The 15,749-nt window shown below is 36.1% G+C and overlaps 1 protein-coding gene across 1 annotated transcript; it reads right to left on the bottom strand.

The window, feature by feature from the left end:
• Window positions 1–4,896: 4,896 nt before the first annotated feature.
• LOC146146295 (sperm-associated microtubule inner protein 4-like) lies at window positions 4,897–14,939 on the bottom strand. Its single transcript, XM_083390709.1, has 10 exons — window positions 14,767–14,939; window positions 13,427–13,568; window positions 11,470–11,609; window positions 10,541–10,731; window positions 9,922–10,067; window positions 9,420–9,537; window positions 8,794–8,888; window positions 6,050–6,259; window positions 5,495–5,551; window positions 4,897–5,034 (listed from the first exon to the last, which is right to left on the bottom strand). Exons 1-10 carry the CDS (start codon window positions 14,910–14,912, stop codon window positions 4,897–4,899), a joined length of 1,383 nt encoding a protein of 460 aa, XP_083246835.1. The 5' UTR covers window positions 14,913–14,939.
• Window positions 14,940–15,749: the final 810 nt, after the last annotated feature.

Genomic DNA, 15,749 nt, shown 5'->3' with positions numbered 1-15,749 from the left:
TAACAAAAAATAAACACACATATTTACCGCTACACGTAAAAAAGCGTTAATTCTGTTTCTTATTACATCTATATATATATATATAGGTAATCCCTGACATGAATTTCTCACACAACCAAACACATTTTAAATTTAGGCGTGGACAAAAAACTTTAGGGGTTATATAGATTTTACATGAACTCTTACGACTATAAAATTATAGTTTTCCTTATTCGGTATCTAAATGTCAAAACTAATGCACAACAGAATTTTAAGTAACACATTACGTTTACGAATATGAGCAAAGGCAAACAACAAAAATGCACTCTTTAAAAAGATCGCGAAAACGGTTTACTATATCAACAAAAAGTAGCAGACTAAAAGGCCTGTGAAGCTCTGCCTTTCATCTTGAAGCACTTTTAAGGGCTTTGAAATTTTAGAATTGAGTTTATTAACTAATCTATTGGTTCTGTATATCAGTTAAACTTGCCTTACTTGTAATTTCTATCCATTACACTCGATTTGTATCTAGTGCAAGCCTCTTACAAGCCCTCAAAACTGTACTTGAGTCTTTCACGCGCGTGCCTTGCGCTTTCGGTAGCCTAAACAGGAACACAACTTGTTAGTGAGTGCTGGCCGTTCTGTCTGTGTTGATTTAAGCTACGACGTCGTTAAATGCCATTTAAAGGGCCCGGGCACTCGAAACGAACAATAGCTTGATTACAAAAGGCTCAACCGTCGTTCCCGAATCGAATATAGCATACTTGGCAACTGATGCTCTTACAAAACCGTGTAGTGCGGACGTTTTTACAACTGTATGGCAACAAAGACCTTGGGAAAACTGGTTAAAATGATATGATTGCAGCCCTAAACGCTTTGCTGACAAGTACAACCAATTAACACTAAAAATATTATAGTAATTATTACAAATCTATCAAAACACGCTGATTGTTTGTTTTATAAATGTTTAATATTAGTGTCTTAAACGTAAATTTAGGAAACACATTGCAAAACAATACAAAACCAATGATTTATCATAAGCGTATACCTTTTCCCAACATTTTTTGTAATGGGATTGAACAAAACAATTTAATTTTAAACCCCAAGCTTGCGTGTTTAGCAGGGTGAGGAAAATGGTTGCATTCTTTATTTTTGCATTATGACCGACAATGTACTTTCTTGACCAACAACTTAATTTCGGTTTTAAGGTGGAAAGTTTAAAAACATTTAGGTATTTAGGAACTTCAAAACCAAGTGATAGTCACACGTCAGTAACGACTGTTTGTAAAACTTTATAAATTCCTAAAAAGTAATACTGACCCCCCCTGGGTAAGAGCATCAGGGGCCTCAAGGACACACAGAGCTATTTTGGAAGCAACAGTCGCGGCCAAAAGTCATTTTGTAGTCAGCGTATAAAAATGTTAACTTGTTTATATTAACTTTATAATACGACGAATGGAATACCATAGTCGTAAATGTGTTTGAACAAATCTAAATGTTGTATACTGATACTGAACAGTATAGGTGGCTGGTGTTAAGGCCCAGAAAACACAAATGGTCTCTTTTATGTAATGTACCGGGCAATTGCAACCGGCCGGCATTAGTGCAACCGGCCGGCATTATTATGTAGCGGACAATATGCGACGCGCAATACACCGAAAAGTATTGTCTTGTTTACGATTATGAATGTTAAACACGTAATGTGCCGACCCTAGCAGAGCCCCTTCGGAGAGCAATCCTATTATACCGTCGCCCTAAGAACGGTGTTCGGTTGCCGGCAGCTATTTACGGTAAAGCGTGAATTGAAAGGGTCGGAGCGATTAAATGGCCGGGCTTACAAAGCGTAGGTGTTTTGTAATAACACGCGTGTCTTTTGTCTATTCTACGCGCGAGACAGACAGGAAAAGTCAGTTACTCCTCTTTAACCAAGGGCTCTATAAATCGCCGTAAGGTCAAAAGACTGGTTTTCGCAAAGTATAAGACGGCCTTAAAACCGTTCCTATAGTGGACAAAAGCGTGTTGTGTAGCTTGAATAGGACACCTAGAGATGACCAGTAGTTACCATTTCCCGATAGTTCGCATTTTTTTATTGTGGTGCACTATATATGATTGGAAAAAAAAACTCTGGTCGTCCGACCCGCTAATATTTATATTATTGACTAGAGTTTAACAAAATGAGTAAAATTACAAAGCGATATTAACTATGATTCAAACCTGCATCATCGTTCAGACATAAATAAACACAAGTGGCGGGATGAAAATCCACATGATAATCGCGGCGGGATGAATTCAAACGCACTCTATTTCTTTATCTTATGAGCTACTTAGATCAGGCAATTTGACTACCCTTCTTAACTGTTTTAGCTTGTGGAACACTAAAAAGTTAGGGCACACATTTGCAAATCTACAACACCAAAACTTGACCTTCGCCATTAATTCCCGCCAAGTTAACAACCATAATATATTATTTGTGTTTAACTAGCAAATAGCGGTACACTTTAAATTTCAAATATAATGCATTGTTCAAGTAAAGTAGTAAGACCTCTGCTCGTGACCCACCAGTTAAGAAACCCTGTAAAAAAAAGTTTTAAATTTAGTGTTAGGGTCTTTTACATTCGGGTTCGGGTGAAATAAAAAACAAAATAGAAAAAGACGGGTGAACTTAAAAAACACCTAACGAAGTAAAATGATGACCGAAAGCCAGTTGAGGCTAAAAGCCACTTGTAGTGATCCCACTTACTTTATGAGTTGCGAGTTTCTTGTATATTTTATATTTGAAATCTGTTTTATCGACTTTTCAACAAAAACAAACATAGAATGCGTCGGTAATGTCATTGCAACGTTGTATAACGAAACGCGTATCAGTTCCAGTGGGTAATATACGAAGCAAGACACATGAAATATATGGTGCTACACTGCCACCTGGCGAGAAACAAGTTGGGATTTTTAGCTGACTAGCGATGGTAAAATGCAAGTTGGCCTTTTGTGTAATTTTTACAATCGTTTTGCTTTGCTCAGCTTCACTTATTCTGCAAATTGTTTTCACCAAAATACTCTTTGTTCTGTAGTTTCTTCTTTTATTAAAGAGCAAGTTTTTTGTCAATTTCCGCAAAAAGTTCGCACTCATCCAGTTTAATTAAATTATATATTTATTAAAGCAGCCTTTAAAATAGTCAAGACTTTCTACCACTATTTTTATGACGGAAAATACGTCATTTAAAAAAAAGCCAAAGTGTCAGTTCGAAATACCGCTTTACAGTTAATTTGTTATTGACTATGACCGAGCAAATAGTTGTATTTTGTTGTGTTAAATATCAAATATGTAGGATTTTTTCTTCAGCTTCCAAGATAATGGAATATTTAACACGTGGCTATATTTTATCAGACGTGACATGTTTTTATATTAGGGCCCGGATTTTAAACTACATCACGTAACTTGATTAATCACCAATTTCTTGATAGACAAAATCAACTTTTTTACACCCATACATAATACCTTGCTATAGTGACCATAGTTAAAATCCAACTCTCCTGATTGTTGTGGAATATCAAAAGTATGGAACGATGAAAGAGTTTTTTGAAAGTCTTTAGCTTATTTAATACTGTCTATTATTTGTTTTTTAAACATGTTTGATGACAACCATTAAACCCAAAGTGCATCAAAATGCCGTTTTCAGTGGGTATATTGGTAATTTTGAATATACACAGTACACACGTTTATCTGTATGTATTGGTTGTTGTAAATAGATTACTTTTTATAACCTAATAATTGCTTTGCACAATAACATTTACATCCGTGTCGGGGAATCGCCTTTTCTTTTATTTTCTTCGGATAAAAAAATAAATGATATGATGCAAAATTCTTCTTTTGAGTATAAATAACGTGCTTTATCACTAAAGTACCGCCATAATTTAAATTTGAAACATCCTCCTTTTAAACTTGTCCCTGAATAAAACCTTATAACCATGCATTCCATTTATTTAAAAAAAATCCTGACCAAGGGAGTCAATAATTTGCTTTATTCGTAGTAAACAAATTGTCAAAAAGATTGATTGTTGTAATACATAATTGCGTTTTGCTAGGACATATGGTTTTACTTCGTTATATAATATGTACAATTCTACTTGGATTACAGAAACTACTTTTGAAGCAAACTTGGCTTATAATGATTGGTGCCCTTTATATCAACCCATATTTTTCCGTATTTTGTGTTCTGCACCCCTCCATCGGCATCCACGATAATGCTATAATCATTCTCCATTGGAAAATTATCAGCAATCTCTATCGAACAGGATTTTATGGAAACGTAGACTGATCCGTCGCAACCAGACATTCGAAAAGCTAGAAATTGTCCAGGTTTGATTTTGACGAATCCTGGATGTTGGTGAAAATATTCATATGAGTCGGTTCTTCTAAATTCTAAAATAAAACAGATAGTTACAGTTTCTTAATGACTTCCGTCACCAACTTCTGTTCAAATGACTTGAGTTGTCTTTTGTAGCTAAACTACACGAATCATTCAGAGCGGTGGTTCTCAAACTGGGGTCCGCGGTCCTTATGGGGTCCGCGAGACAATTTTCTGGGACCGCGAAGCACCTAATAAAAAATTAACACGACGCTTATCAGGATAATAATGCTAGCAAGGCTAGGCTAGAAAAGCGGTTTAAACCTGGCGAGCGAAATTGAAACTGGCGAGCGAAATTGAATAAAGCGCTTTTAACCGCCAATATAAACGCCAAGCTGAGGGTTATTAACCTCTAAATTGCGTTTGTTATTGAGAAATTTCGATATTGGTTGAAAAAGCGTTACATTTGTTTGCCTATGTGTAAAATATATCGGGAAGGTTTAATAAGAGAAATTTTTATGCTAATTATTAGGACGAACGTATTTCGTCCCTAATCTTAAGTTATTTGGCTTTATACAACCTCCAGAATCTCACCGTGCTTTGGATGGCTTTGAAGCTGAACGTTTTTCCAATTGGCGTCATACTCAGGGGCATCCCCCGTTGCGAGAACCGACCGAGGTCTGTCGCCCGACAACTTTGCGTTGTTGCCCTGAAAATAAAAGGTCTAATATATATAATGTCTTGTAGAAGGTTTCTACTAAAACATGAAAGCCAGTTATACATTTAGCGACAGGTGCACACTTGATTGTTTTTAAACACATCTGAGTTATTAAATTAAACACTTAAATTTCAACAAAAAGAAAGCCAGTTGAATTTGTGTTGCGGGGTTTGGCAATTCACTGTCTCTTTACCCCCCAAAAAAATGTTTACCAAATAATTTTTGGCGTTAGCTATAATTGTTGCTTGTTGTCAATAGTCAATTTTGCTAACAACAAACTACTTTAAATTGTTTAAAAAGTTTAATTTGAGATAAAAGTGTCAAATCACTTCGCTTTGCTATTTTTACTTTGAAAGAGCACGTGTTTAAAAAAACTTCACTTAATTACGTGTAACAACAACGTACTTGTAAACTGAAAAACATAATTCATTTAAAGTCGTTTCGTTTTTACCGTATAACGTCTCCCAGGTTCGGCAGTTGTGCTTCGTCCGCTTGTTTCACTTTTCACCTGAAATAGGTAAAATTTGATAGTTTTAAAACACTTTACAAATAAACTTTAAAGTTTGAAAACCCGCATACAAAAATGAAAAAAACTTCAAAAATTAAAACATACTATTACAACTAATAAATTGCAATGCAAGAAACGTAATGAATATTGAAAAGATTAAACTGTCACAACAATGTTAGCACATCTGGAATTAAAAAACATTTAAAAATATTTGGATCACAATGGCTGAAGGTTGTACTTTTTTTAAAGTAGAACGAATTTTAAGCCCCATACAAAAGTAGGTAGCATTTTAAAAAAAAAAATGATTTTTATTACATAATCAAACTAATGATTAGGTCAAAAAATACATAAAACTTAAATTGTTGGAGGTTGTAGGTAGATGTAGAACGATTTCAAACCCCATACAATAGTGGGTAGCATTCCGTTTTCGAAAATTTCCTTCCTAATTTTTTAAATATTTAAAAAAGTTAAAAAATATTCAAAAATTAAAACTTGTACCTTGTACCACTCGTCCTTGCGACGAAGCGACTGGGGGGTGCTGGGCAGCGACAAGTACCCCCTGGAATCCATGACGTCATCGCGGTCAGGCAGCGGCTCGTCGGGTGGGTATCTGACGTCAGCGCTTAGATGACGTCGATTCTGGTAGAGTCTGGCGTATCGGCCTTCGGCGGGTCGGGGAGGAACAAAAGACGGAGAAGTGGCTGGGATCTGGGATGAAAGATTGCTTTAATTACCACGTTTTTCTCTCACTTCGGACACTGGGATCGTGGGTTCGAAATTTCCGAGGTTATGAGTTCGAATCTCACCGCAGGCTTTCGAATAATTGTGGCCGAAATCTGCGTGTAAAGAATGCTTTAATTACGAGGGTTTTCTCTCACTTCGGACACTGGCGTCGTGGGTTCGAACCTGATCGCGGCCTTGCTTTTCTAAGAGTTTTTTTCTTCATACCAAACTGAATGAAAAATAAGAAATATCTTTTCGCCCTAACAGGTGAATGATTAAGACCTTACAGGTAAAATGATAAGTTTTTAAGTGAATGTGACCTGAATCTGCATGAAGCAAACGAACTGAATTTAGATAAATTAGTATAAAAAGGCGAAAGTTATTTTTTGTTCCGCCTCTGATATATTTGGCAGAATTTCAACTACTTTAGAAAATCGATTTTGTGTTTTACGAGTTTTCAGGGGACGACAGAGAAATGGCCAATCTGCGTGGAAAAAATGCTTTAGTTAAGAGTTTGTTTCATGGATCAAATGAGAATAATAAGCATTTTAGGATTGACATAAAAATGTAGCTGCTGTCAACTATAGCATGTATTAAGTACATATGTTTAGCGGGACAGTGGTCTCCAACTGTGAGCCGCAGAGCAATTATTTGTGGACCTTTAGTTTCTTTTGAGGAACTTAGTGTTATCATGTTTTTGTGGGCCGCTCAATAGCCGTACAGTCATTGTACTTTATTTTAAAAGTTGGTGTGGCATAGAGAATTTATATTGGCTCAGCTTGGAAAGGCCTACGTGACAAATATGGTTCAGAGAGTCTATATTTTTTGCCAACTTTAACTATATTTAAACGCAAAACTTTTTCGCGCTTCACGCGTATTGCTTTAGTTTTTTAGTGTGTTTTACAATTTACATTATGGCATGGTAGCGTTTTGGCCATCAATTCGCCGTGTAATATTTCACCTTAAAATCAACATCACTTGTAGCTGTTGTCTTCAAAGGCTTTCTAAAATTAGCGTTAGTCTCGATTTAGTCAATAATTGAATTGCAAGCAAGTCATTAGCTGCTAAAAATCGAGGCTGCAATGAGGCTGGAACCCAAGACCTCGAAGATATCAGGACAGTTGGCTGCACAGATTCAGAGAGGAGCTAGTCGAGATACAACCCCACCACCATTGCCTGCCTTATCCTGTTCGTAAAAACTAGCCAGTGGTGAGGTTCGAACCCACAACTTCGGTCATACCGGGACTGTCGCTCTACCAATTATAAGCTACACAGATTCAGAGGCGAGCAAGTCGAGAAACAAGCGTTGCACCGTTGCCTGGTACATCCTGTTCATAAGAGTACACTGTGTAAAACAATTGTAGCATTTTTAACCTTAAGGTAAAAGTTTTTTAAAGGCTTGTTTAAAAGTTTAATACCAGCACAAGTGTACACTCTGAATGAGGTAATAAATGTGTGAAAGGTTCAAAAATAGCGCGGCATGGCTAGTTTCGTTTCTAAGGTCTATATTTCCAGTTTTCCGGCGGTTTACGTACTATTTCTGTAAAAGGTTGGGTCGACAACTAAGTATTTGACTTTATTTTTTATTTTGATCACCGAACCCCTAATGAAGCATCTTTCGAGCTGCAGCCGATACCAAATACCGATACCAGATGATAATATCGGTATTCGTCCGATGCTAGAGCTGTCTACATCAACTTCAACAGTATATTAATTAACTTCAACTAATATAATCGAGACAGCTCTAGCATCGGAAGAACTTCAACAGCATATTTATTAACTTCTAATATAAGTAATATAAGCAATATAGTCATGTTTGCAATCCAACGTATAGTTTTACTTCAAATACTTGGTTTTCTTAGAAACAGGGAAAATAACTCTTGTTTCGTAGAAAACACGGTTTCGGTGTGTCTCGTCCACATTTAAGTGGCGCGTCACGACAAAACGTCACAGACTGTTTTGCGTCTACGTCACAAAGGCGTCGCGCGCGTTTGGAGTTTCGCGAAACGTAGCTTCTGTCTGGAATTGATGCAAATTGGACGCGCGGTTGTTTTACTAAAATACATCGAGTTTAAAATAGCGTGATTGGGTCGGATGTGATGTAAAAAGCACGTTTTCTTGTATGTACATTTACGTGAGTTGCAAATGCTGCAATCTCGCAAAAAATGCAACCAAACCAAATGTTCATTCCCGTAACCAAGTGGTTACCAACATTTTTTCCCAATGGTGACAAAATGTTTATAAAATATCGAAGTTTATCAACTAACAATTTTTGTGAACGGTATTTGTCGTGTTTAGCCTAACACAAGATTTCGGGATAAGCTATACATTTAAAAGGATAGCTACAACAAACGATAGTTAAACACAACTTGGAGCATAATGGCTGGAGGAGGTTGTAAAATGTAGTAAGAATATCAAAGTTCATACAGAACTAGGTAGAATTTTAGACATTTCGAACTTATTGATTTTCAACTATGGTTGAACTACTTCTGTCAACCATAGTTGAAAATTCAGTTTACCATATCGTCGTTTCTCGTATCTCTGCCGCTTGTGATTTCCTCCACCATTTTCTTGTGGTAATCGTCCAAATGCAAAACGTTCGAAGGGCCGTAACCTTAAAACAAAATAACCTCCTTGTAATAATTACACCGCGTAACAGACGTAGACTTAGTCCCTTAGCCAGCCTTGTAATGACTTAAATCAATGACTTGACTTAAGTCCACTTAAGTCACAAATTTTAAATGATTTGACGCAATTATTTTAATGAAATGAGTTGACTTAGACTTAAGTCATGTCAAATATCGGGTTAGAATTAAATGTTTTTATCAAGCATTTGTTTTAAAAATTAACTTTTAATTTCAATTTTTGCTTTCATTTAGGTTTTTGTTATTTTTTGTTGACTCACTGCTCATATATCAGGATTTTACTTCGGCAACTGATGACATGGACTGTACAAGACTTGTATAGTCAACACAAAATTTTTTATTATTTTTTTTTTTTATTATTATTTTTTGGTTGTGGATTTAAGCGATTTTTCCATTTTACCTGTGAAGTTGCATTCGTAAATCGTCTTCCACATCACTGATTTCAATTTTTGAATTTCTTTTTCAATTTTTCTTTTACGATTTTAGTTTTTTTAACTCACCTGTGAAGTTGTAATCGTAGGTGGTTTTCCACTGATCTCTCTCCACGTTCCTCAGTGAGTTGATCGTCCTCAACTCCAACCTCTGATCCTCATCTCGCATCCGGAGGTTGGGACGGATCTGGAGGAACAAGATGTAAGATAAATAATGAAGAAAAACACGCTAATTGATGTGTGATGCCTCTAACTCCAGCAAAGGTAAAGCTAATTTAGTATTGTAAGTTGTAGAACTAACTACTATTGAAACTGCACAAATATTGTTAAAAGAATTCTTAAAAAGTGTTTTTCTTAGGTAGAATGCCTACCAACTAAAAAGGGTTATTTAAATGAATTTTAACCAATGTGGAATTATGAACCGATCCGACACCTAAGAAAAACAATATCTGTATTTAGTAAGGTCTTCCAATTTAAGTTTCAGTAAATGCCTTCCAATTACAACTTTTAATATTGTCTTGCCTAAAAATGCTTGACACCGGTAAAAGATTCCATAAAAACGACGACTTACAAGTTTCGGCGCAATCGGGTAGTACGGTTGTCTACCGCCATCTGGCGACTTCTTAAGCTGGTAAAAGTCGTTTTCGCCTGGCCACGAGAGGGCGGGCTTGTCGCCTTCTTGTGGATTGTCCTGGAATTCACGTCGAAATGGCGAACCTTTGTAGCAATGCATAATGTATTTAAAAAAGTAAATAAGTTTTTATTAAAAATGTTCTTCACCGAAAAACAAACGTGATTCTATAGATAAGAGCTAGCGGATTTGACAGTTGTTGGACTTACACTTAAAAAGGCAATATGCTGAAAGCGCATTCGCCAAACAAAGAAAGAATCTATACTAAATGTTTCACCTGACCATCTCTTTTGTTTAAGGCAATTTAAGAAAAAAAACAAGTGTGAACATTAGTTTTTTGCCTGCATTTAACGATTGCAAATAAAAAAAACTCTCCTTTTATCTGATCTAAATGACACTTTTTTGAACGAAAGGCAACATTAAAAACAAATCAGCGTATACGGTGTAAATTTAAATGCCCTAATTTAATTTTTAGCAAACAAAATGCATTTGCTAAAACATCATAAACACGGACTGTTAATAACTTTCAAAATATGTTACAATATTCCAAAACGCTCACCTTTCGCCTTATTAAGAACTGCTACGTTGAGTGAGTTGGCAGGAGCGTTGACGTGCTTGGGTAGGGGACTTCGGGCTGGGTCCCCGGTCTGGGGGTCGTCGGGGGTATTAAACTTGGGGAAGAGGGCGAATCGAGGGGTGTGTGACGCGTAGGGGTGCTCAGATGGAAACGGAAGGTCAATTTGACGTTTACTGCAAAAACAGCGAAAATATGTTGTGGTAAAATGAAATGGTAAACATTTTTTTGGGGGGTATTTTAGAAATATATTTTTTTTAATTTCCGCGTACCACATTGTTATTCCAAATGTTGCTTAATAATGTCATAGAAACAGCAGGTTGATTTGCCGTTTTCTGCGAATAAGAGCGACACTTAAGGTTGTTCTTAGAAATGATAAAATTTTTACCATTTGTAGTTCGATTAAAAAATTATATTTGTAGCACAAAAACACGAAAAAAGGCCATAAACCATAAAAAGTTAACAAACTTTGATAACTTTCTTCCATCCGAATTGAAAAGCATTATACCGAACAAAATACCACCAGAAACGGTTAAAGTTTCATGCAATAAAAAGTGTAGTTCAATATCTTCTAAATATACTGAATGCTATTCACGCATAACTCGTTAGTGATGGTAATTCAGGCTATTGCTTTGATTCAAATAGAGATAACTCATTTAACTACAAAAACGAAACAATCTAGTTAAGGCAAACATAAAATTTTAAATAGTCGATAGATAAATTCCCTGTATTCGTAGTAAAGATGTTTTCAAACCTAATTTTGCTGTTTATTTTAGTGATAGATGTAATACCAGACGGTTCAAATATAAAACACACAAAAAAAAATTTAGTGCAACTGTTTTAACAAATAACCATAGTAATCACTTCTATCATTCTTAAAAACAAAAAAATTTAACCCCAAACCAGTTTCTTACTTCATTTCTTTGTCGGGCGACGGGGGAAGCACCTGATCGCTGGTGCGCACATGACTACGGTGCAGCTTTGTGACGTCATAGTACTGCGACACGGGCAAATCGCGCTCGTCGCTGGCGCCGCTGCCGTAATGGCGATGACCCTTGAAAAATTAAAATTTATGAAGGTGTTTAATCCTGATTAAATTCCAAGCAATTAAACATGTTTAAGGTTACATTTTCAGTTTAAGTTATTTAAAAGGCTAAAAATGGTTCTAAACCAATTGACGCTCAATATAGCTTTATACTTAAATAAATGTTGAAACCTGTTACAATTTATTGTAAACACGAAAGTTGAACGTTCAGTAGAACGCTAATGAGTTTAAAATGTTTTAAAAAGACTAAAATACACTGAGTATTAAAACTTTAAACTAAAAGACATGTTGAAACCCCTTACAAACCAATTTTTGTAAACAGGGCGGCATTTGATTTCAAAGGCTCCCAGTTTTAGACTTATAAAGATACTAACAACTATGGAGAATCCGATAATTTGCTAGTTATATTGCTGCTAGCATTGTTAAAAATTAGGCGCATCTTTTTAACGATGTAGTGCAAATTGCTTCCACCAACCTTTCGTTTTCCTTCCTTTAATTTGGCTAAAACTGTCATATGATCTGCAACTGTACTTAGCCCAATTGAATAGCGAGAGTTATCTATTAGCTGTATTAAAGTTAAACCTTATACCAGAGTTAAAATAATAGTCGTGTTTTATACTGAAGTACACCAAAACCTACTAAATTTGCAGTCAAATTTCTAAATTGCAATACGTGTCATCACTTTTTAATTTAATTAATTTAAATTCTCCTGATATCAAACTTGAAAGTCGCAACGCGGATTTTTATAATATATTTCTGGATAGATTTTACAAAACAGCACAACTTTTATCAATCTTCAACTATCGTAATTTAAAACAGGCGTGGAAATTATTTAATAGCTATAGAGTTGAATATAAAAATACCAGATTGTATTCTGCCTGTCAGTAGACCTATACATGACTAGATTTTAAATTTCAACAGATCATTTCAATTAAAATATAACACTATCTGATTATTTCTATCTATGCCTTATACGCAGTAGATTTGGTTTTGTGATGTCACTTCTAAATTCTATTTACCCTTATTCAAACACACTCGTCTGAATGAAATATGCATATTTGCGGTCGGTGGTCATTTATGAGGGCCTCCTTTTCGTCTGTGCATTAATAGCCTCTTTAAAAACGAGTACGCTTGCCCATCTAAAGAGACGTAGCTGTTATAGACCATAAAGTCAAGTAGACAGGTTTATTTGTTTAGGTTTATTTCACCTAACCTCTACTCGAAGCTTTTATAAGGGTTTAAAGCGAACAACAAATAAAGGTATCGACTGACTAGGCTAGACACTATCATTAGCGCGGCTTACTTTATGATTTGTTATAAATATTTAAATTCCAGTTAATTCCCAAGAATGGGCAATGAGAATCATTGATAACACAACGATTAAATCCATCATTTTATAAATCACCTAAAGAGTATTAGAGTACCACATATGAGTATAATTTCAAATTATTTCCTAACATAATTTAAAAAAATGTATACCTTGGTTACTGTTAACTAAATTAAAAAAAATTGTTATGTTCCTTTGATGTGTTTCGCTAAAAAAATACGATAAAAAGAGTCTAAGCCAAGAAATCCTGCAATCAACAAAACAAACCCCTAAAAGTCTAGGACTCGAAAAATGCAAAAAACACGAGCCTTAACATACACTTCAAAACAGAATTTTTCCTAATTTCGAGTATCAGTGCCTTCTCTCTATGTTGAAAATGAACAAAGAGTTATTCGAAATGTTCAAAATTATACCTAATTCTGTATAGGCTTGGATAAATATTCTTATGACGTTTTACTGCAACCTTCAACCATTATGCTCCATAAATTCTTCTGTTTACCTTCTGTACGACTTCAGGTGGGTAGCCCTTGGGTTTGACAAACTCGATTGGGAGTTGAACTTTCTGCAGACCCCCGTATTCGCGACCCCGGCCCCATGGTAGAAGGGGCTTCTTATCTAGGCCGGCACGGTACTGCTCGAATCTAGAAAGAAAACGAAAATAAAGCGACACGTAAAAGTGAATACGGTAGATTTTCGGTTATGAATGTGTGACTTATAAACGTAATTTTAGCGCTCAAAAAATAAAAGACCTTTTTGATTTAAATTTGAACTTCAAAATAAGAAACACAACAATAAAATAGATAAAAAGGAAGTATATTGTTGATGCAGGCCTAAGCATCGCCGGTACTACAGTTACAGTTAGTGGCAAAGTGTAAAGTTTTACCCATAAAAACAAAATCGTTGAAGTGAAATAGCGAAATAATGACCCATTTAATAGCAACTTCTTTTCTCTCGCCCCGTTCATAAATGCATTTGTGCGTAAAGATATTGACGTTTTATGGTGAGGTTTTATTCCAGTGTGAATTGTTAGTGATCGTTACGATGATGTGCAAGGGCAAAGCATCTTTAGCAATTATTGCACTCATGTATACTTTCAAGATTTGAGCTCCGTTAAAAGATATTGCGAAATTCGCGTAAACAGCAAAGATTGTGTGGCGATTTTACACCTTTCGTGTCTGGCATTGACAACAGTAGCACGTAGTTCTTGTCATGATTTGAGATGACTATTTGTGATTTTGTGTAATTTTTGAACAAAAATAAGAAGCTATTATGTAAAGATATATGTATATATAATATAGGTTTTCTGATTTATCTGATTTGTGCTATAAGTTATTTTTTTGTGTGTTGTTAATGATCGGGCATAAAATCCTAAAAGGTGTTTCCAGTGCAATATTCCCATCGGGCCATAGTTCAACATTGTACTAAGTCGGAATGTCCGACAATATCCGATCGGAGCCGATCCCAAGTATCAGTACTCGTCCAATACTAGTATGTTATCGGTGCCGATCACATGCCAATTAGATATAATGGAAAATTTTAGCCATGATATGCGATAAACCGTAGCAATTCTACCTTGCAAGGTAAATTTATCAACATTTTAGCATCGAAACTTCCTTTCACGGATGCAAAACTCAAATCAGTTAGAAAAAGAACCCTCGAGGGCATTTCGTTCGTTTAAACATATTAATGACGTCGTATCAGATCGGGTCGCGATATATTTCATCCGAAATTTCAGGTATCGGTATCGGAAAACTTGTATCGGACATCCCTAGTACTGTATTAAGTTTGTAGAGGTCCCACCTTGAAATATACAAGTTCGTTACAAGCGCAGACTTTTACCTTGTGGGGTTTACAGTGACCCTGTCCAACTGTAGAGGTGTGAAGAGTTCATTGGACGCCAGGTTCTGCGAGATGTGTTCGTCACCTTGCGTTGCTCTGTAGAAGTGACTGAGAGGCAGTGAAGCAGCTTGCTGTACGGCAGTCATGTTGCTTGTTAAAGGCCTAACTCTGTACCTACATCACACCACTGTAAAACACGTATGAGTTACGACAGCTGTAATGGCTTTATTAGTGATGGTTTTAACACACTTAAATAAAATCTGTTGGTTCAAATAATAAGCAACAATTTATTTCAACGGCCACTTTTGAGGTCTGAGTCGTTCTAACCAACTCGAATTATTCCATTGAACTCCGAGGCAGCATTGAAAATTCGGCTACAAAGAAATTAAGTCTCCCCCCCTTTCATCGGTGCCCTAAGCACGTCCTTATTTTGTCTAATGGGTAATCTAGCTCTGGCGGTAAACCTACTATAATATTTTGTCATTTGCTACAGTATCGTCCAGATTGTCAATTGCTAATACTCCAAACTACATCCACACACTTTATTCATTCCACCAAAAATACAAGGTGTTTACATAAACGCCCCAAGCTCTTATCTACTGTATTTGACGCGCGTTGGCAAAACTGACTCCCGGGTACAACCATTCCGCCACCACATTACAAGCTACAAGCGTTGACGTTCAATATTTGCGTTGTCAAGAGCCAACAGCCACCCGCTTTTTTGCTAAGGCCTTGCGCCAATATTTACCCAGTAAATACTAACCACTGATTTAGTCCGGTTCCGGTGCCACTTGTGTTATACGAGGTGATGGCACACCGAACGGGTTTTCATGTAAATATACAATGAATATGGATTGTATGAAAATAGGCGGCTATTTTCCTGACACGCTCGAATTCGTTTATTGTAGTACTCCTAACTTTAATCGATAACTTTCCCGGGTATCTAATCTAGAATGTTTCACTTCGGTCCCCGGCTGCTTTTG

This window comes from Ascidiella aspersa, chromosome 5 (assembly GCF_963924565.1).
Source record: "Ascidiella aspersa chromosome 5, kaAscAspe10.2, whole genome shotgun sequence".
Lineage (NCBI taxonomy): Eukaryota > Metazoa > Chordata > Ascidiacea > Phlebobranchia > Ascidiidae > Ascidiella > Ascidiella aspersa.
The sequence above is the reverse complement of the archived record's forward strand: the minus strand, read 5'-3'. Positions and strand labels throughout refer to the sequence as shown.

What these genes read in the sequence shown, in the direction of transcription:
- LOC146146295 (XM_083390709.1), bottom strand. Translation starts at nt 14,912, where the DNA reads ATGACTGCCGTACAGCAAGCTGCTTCACTGCCTCTCAGTCACTTCTAC. An exon ending in TCGCCCGACAAAGAAATGAA is followed by an intron (nt 10,732 to 11,469) that starts GTAAGAAACTGG and finishes CTGTTTTTGCAG; the next exon opens with TAAACGTCAAATTGACCTTC. An exon ending in AGTTCTTAATAAGGCGAAAG is followed by an intron (nt 10,068 to 10,540) that starts GTGAGCGTTTTG and finishes ATTGCTACAAAG; the next exon opens with GTTCGCCATTTCGACGTGAA.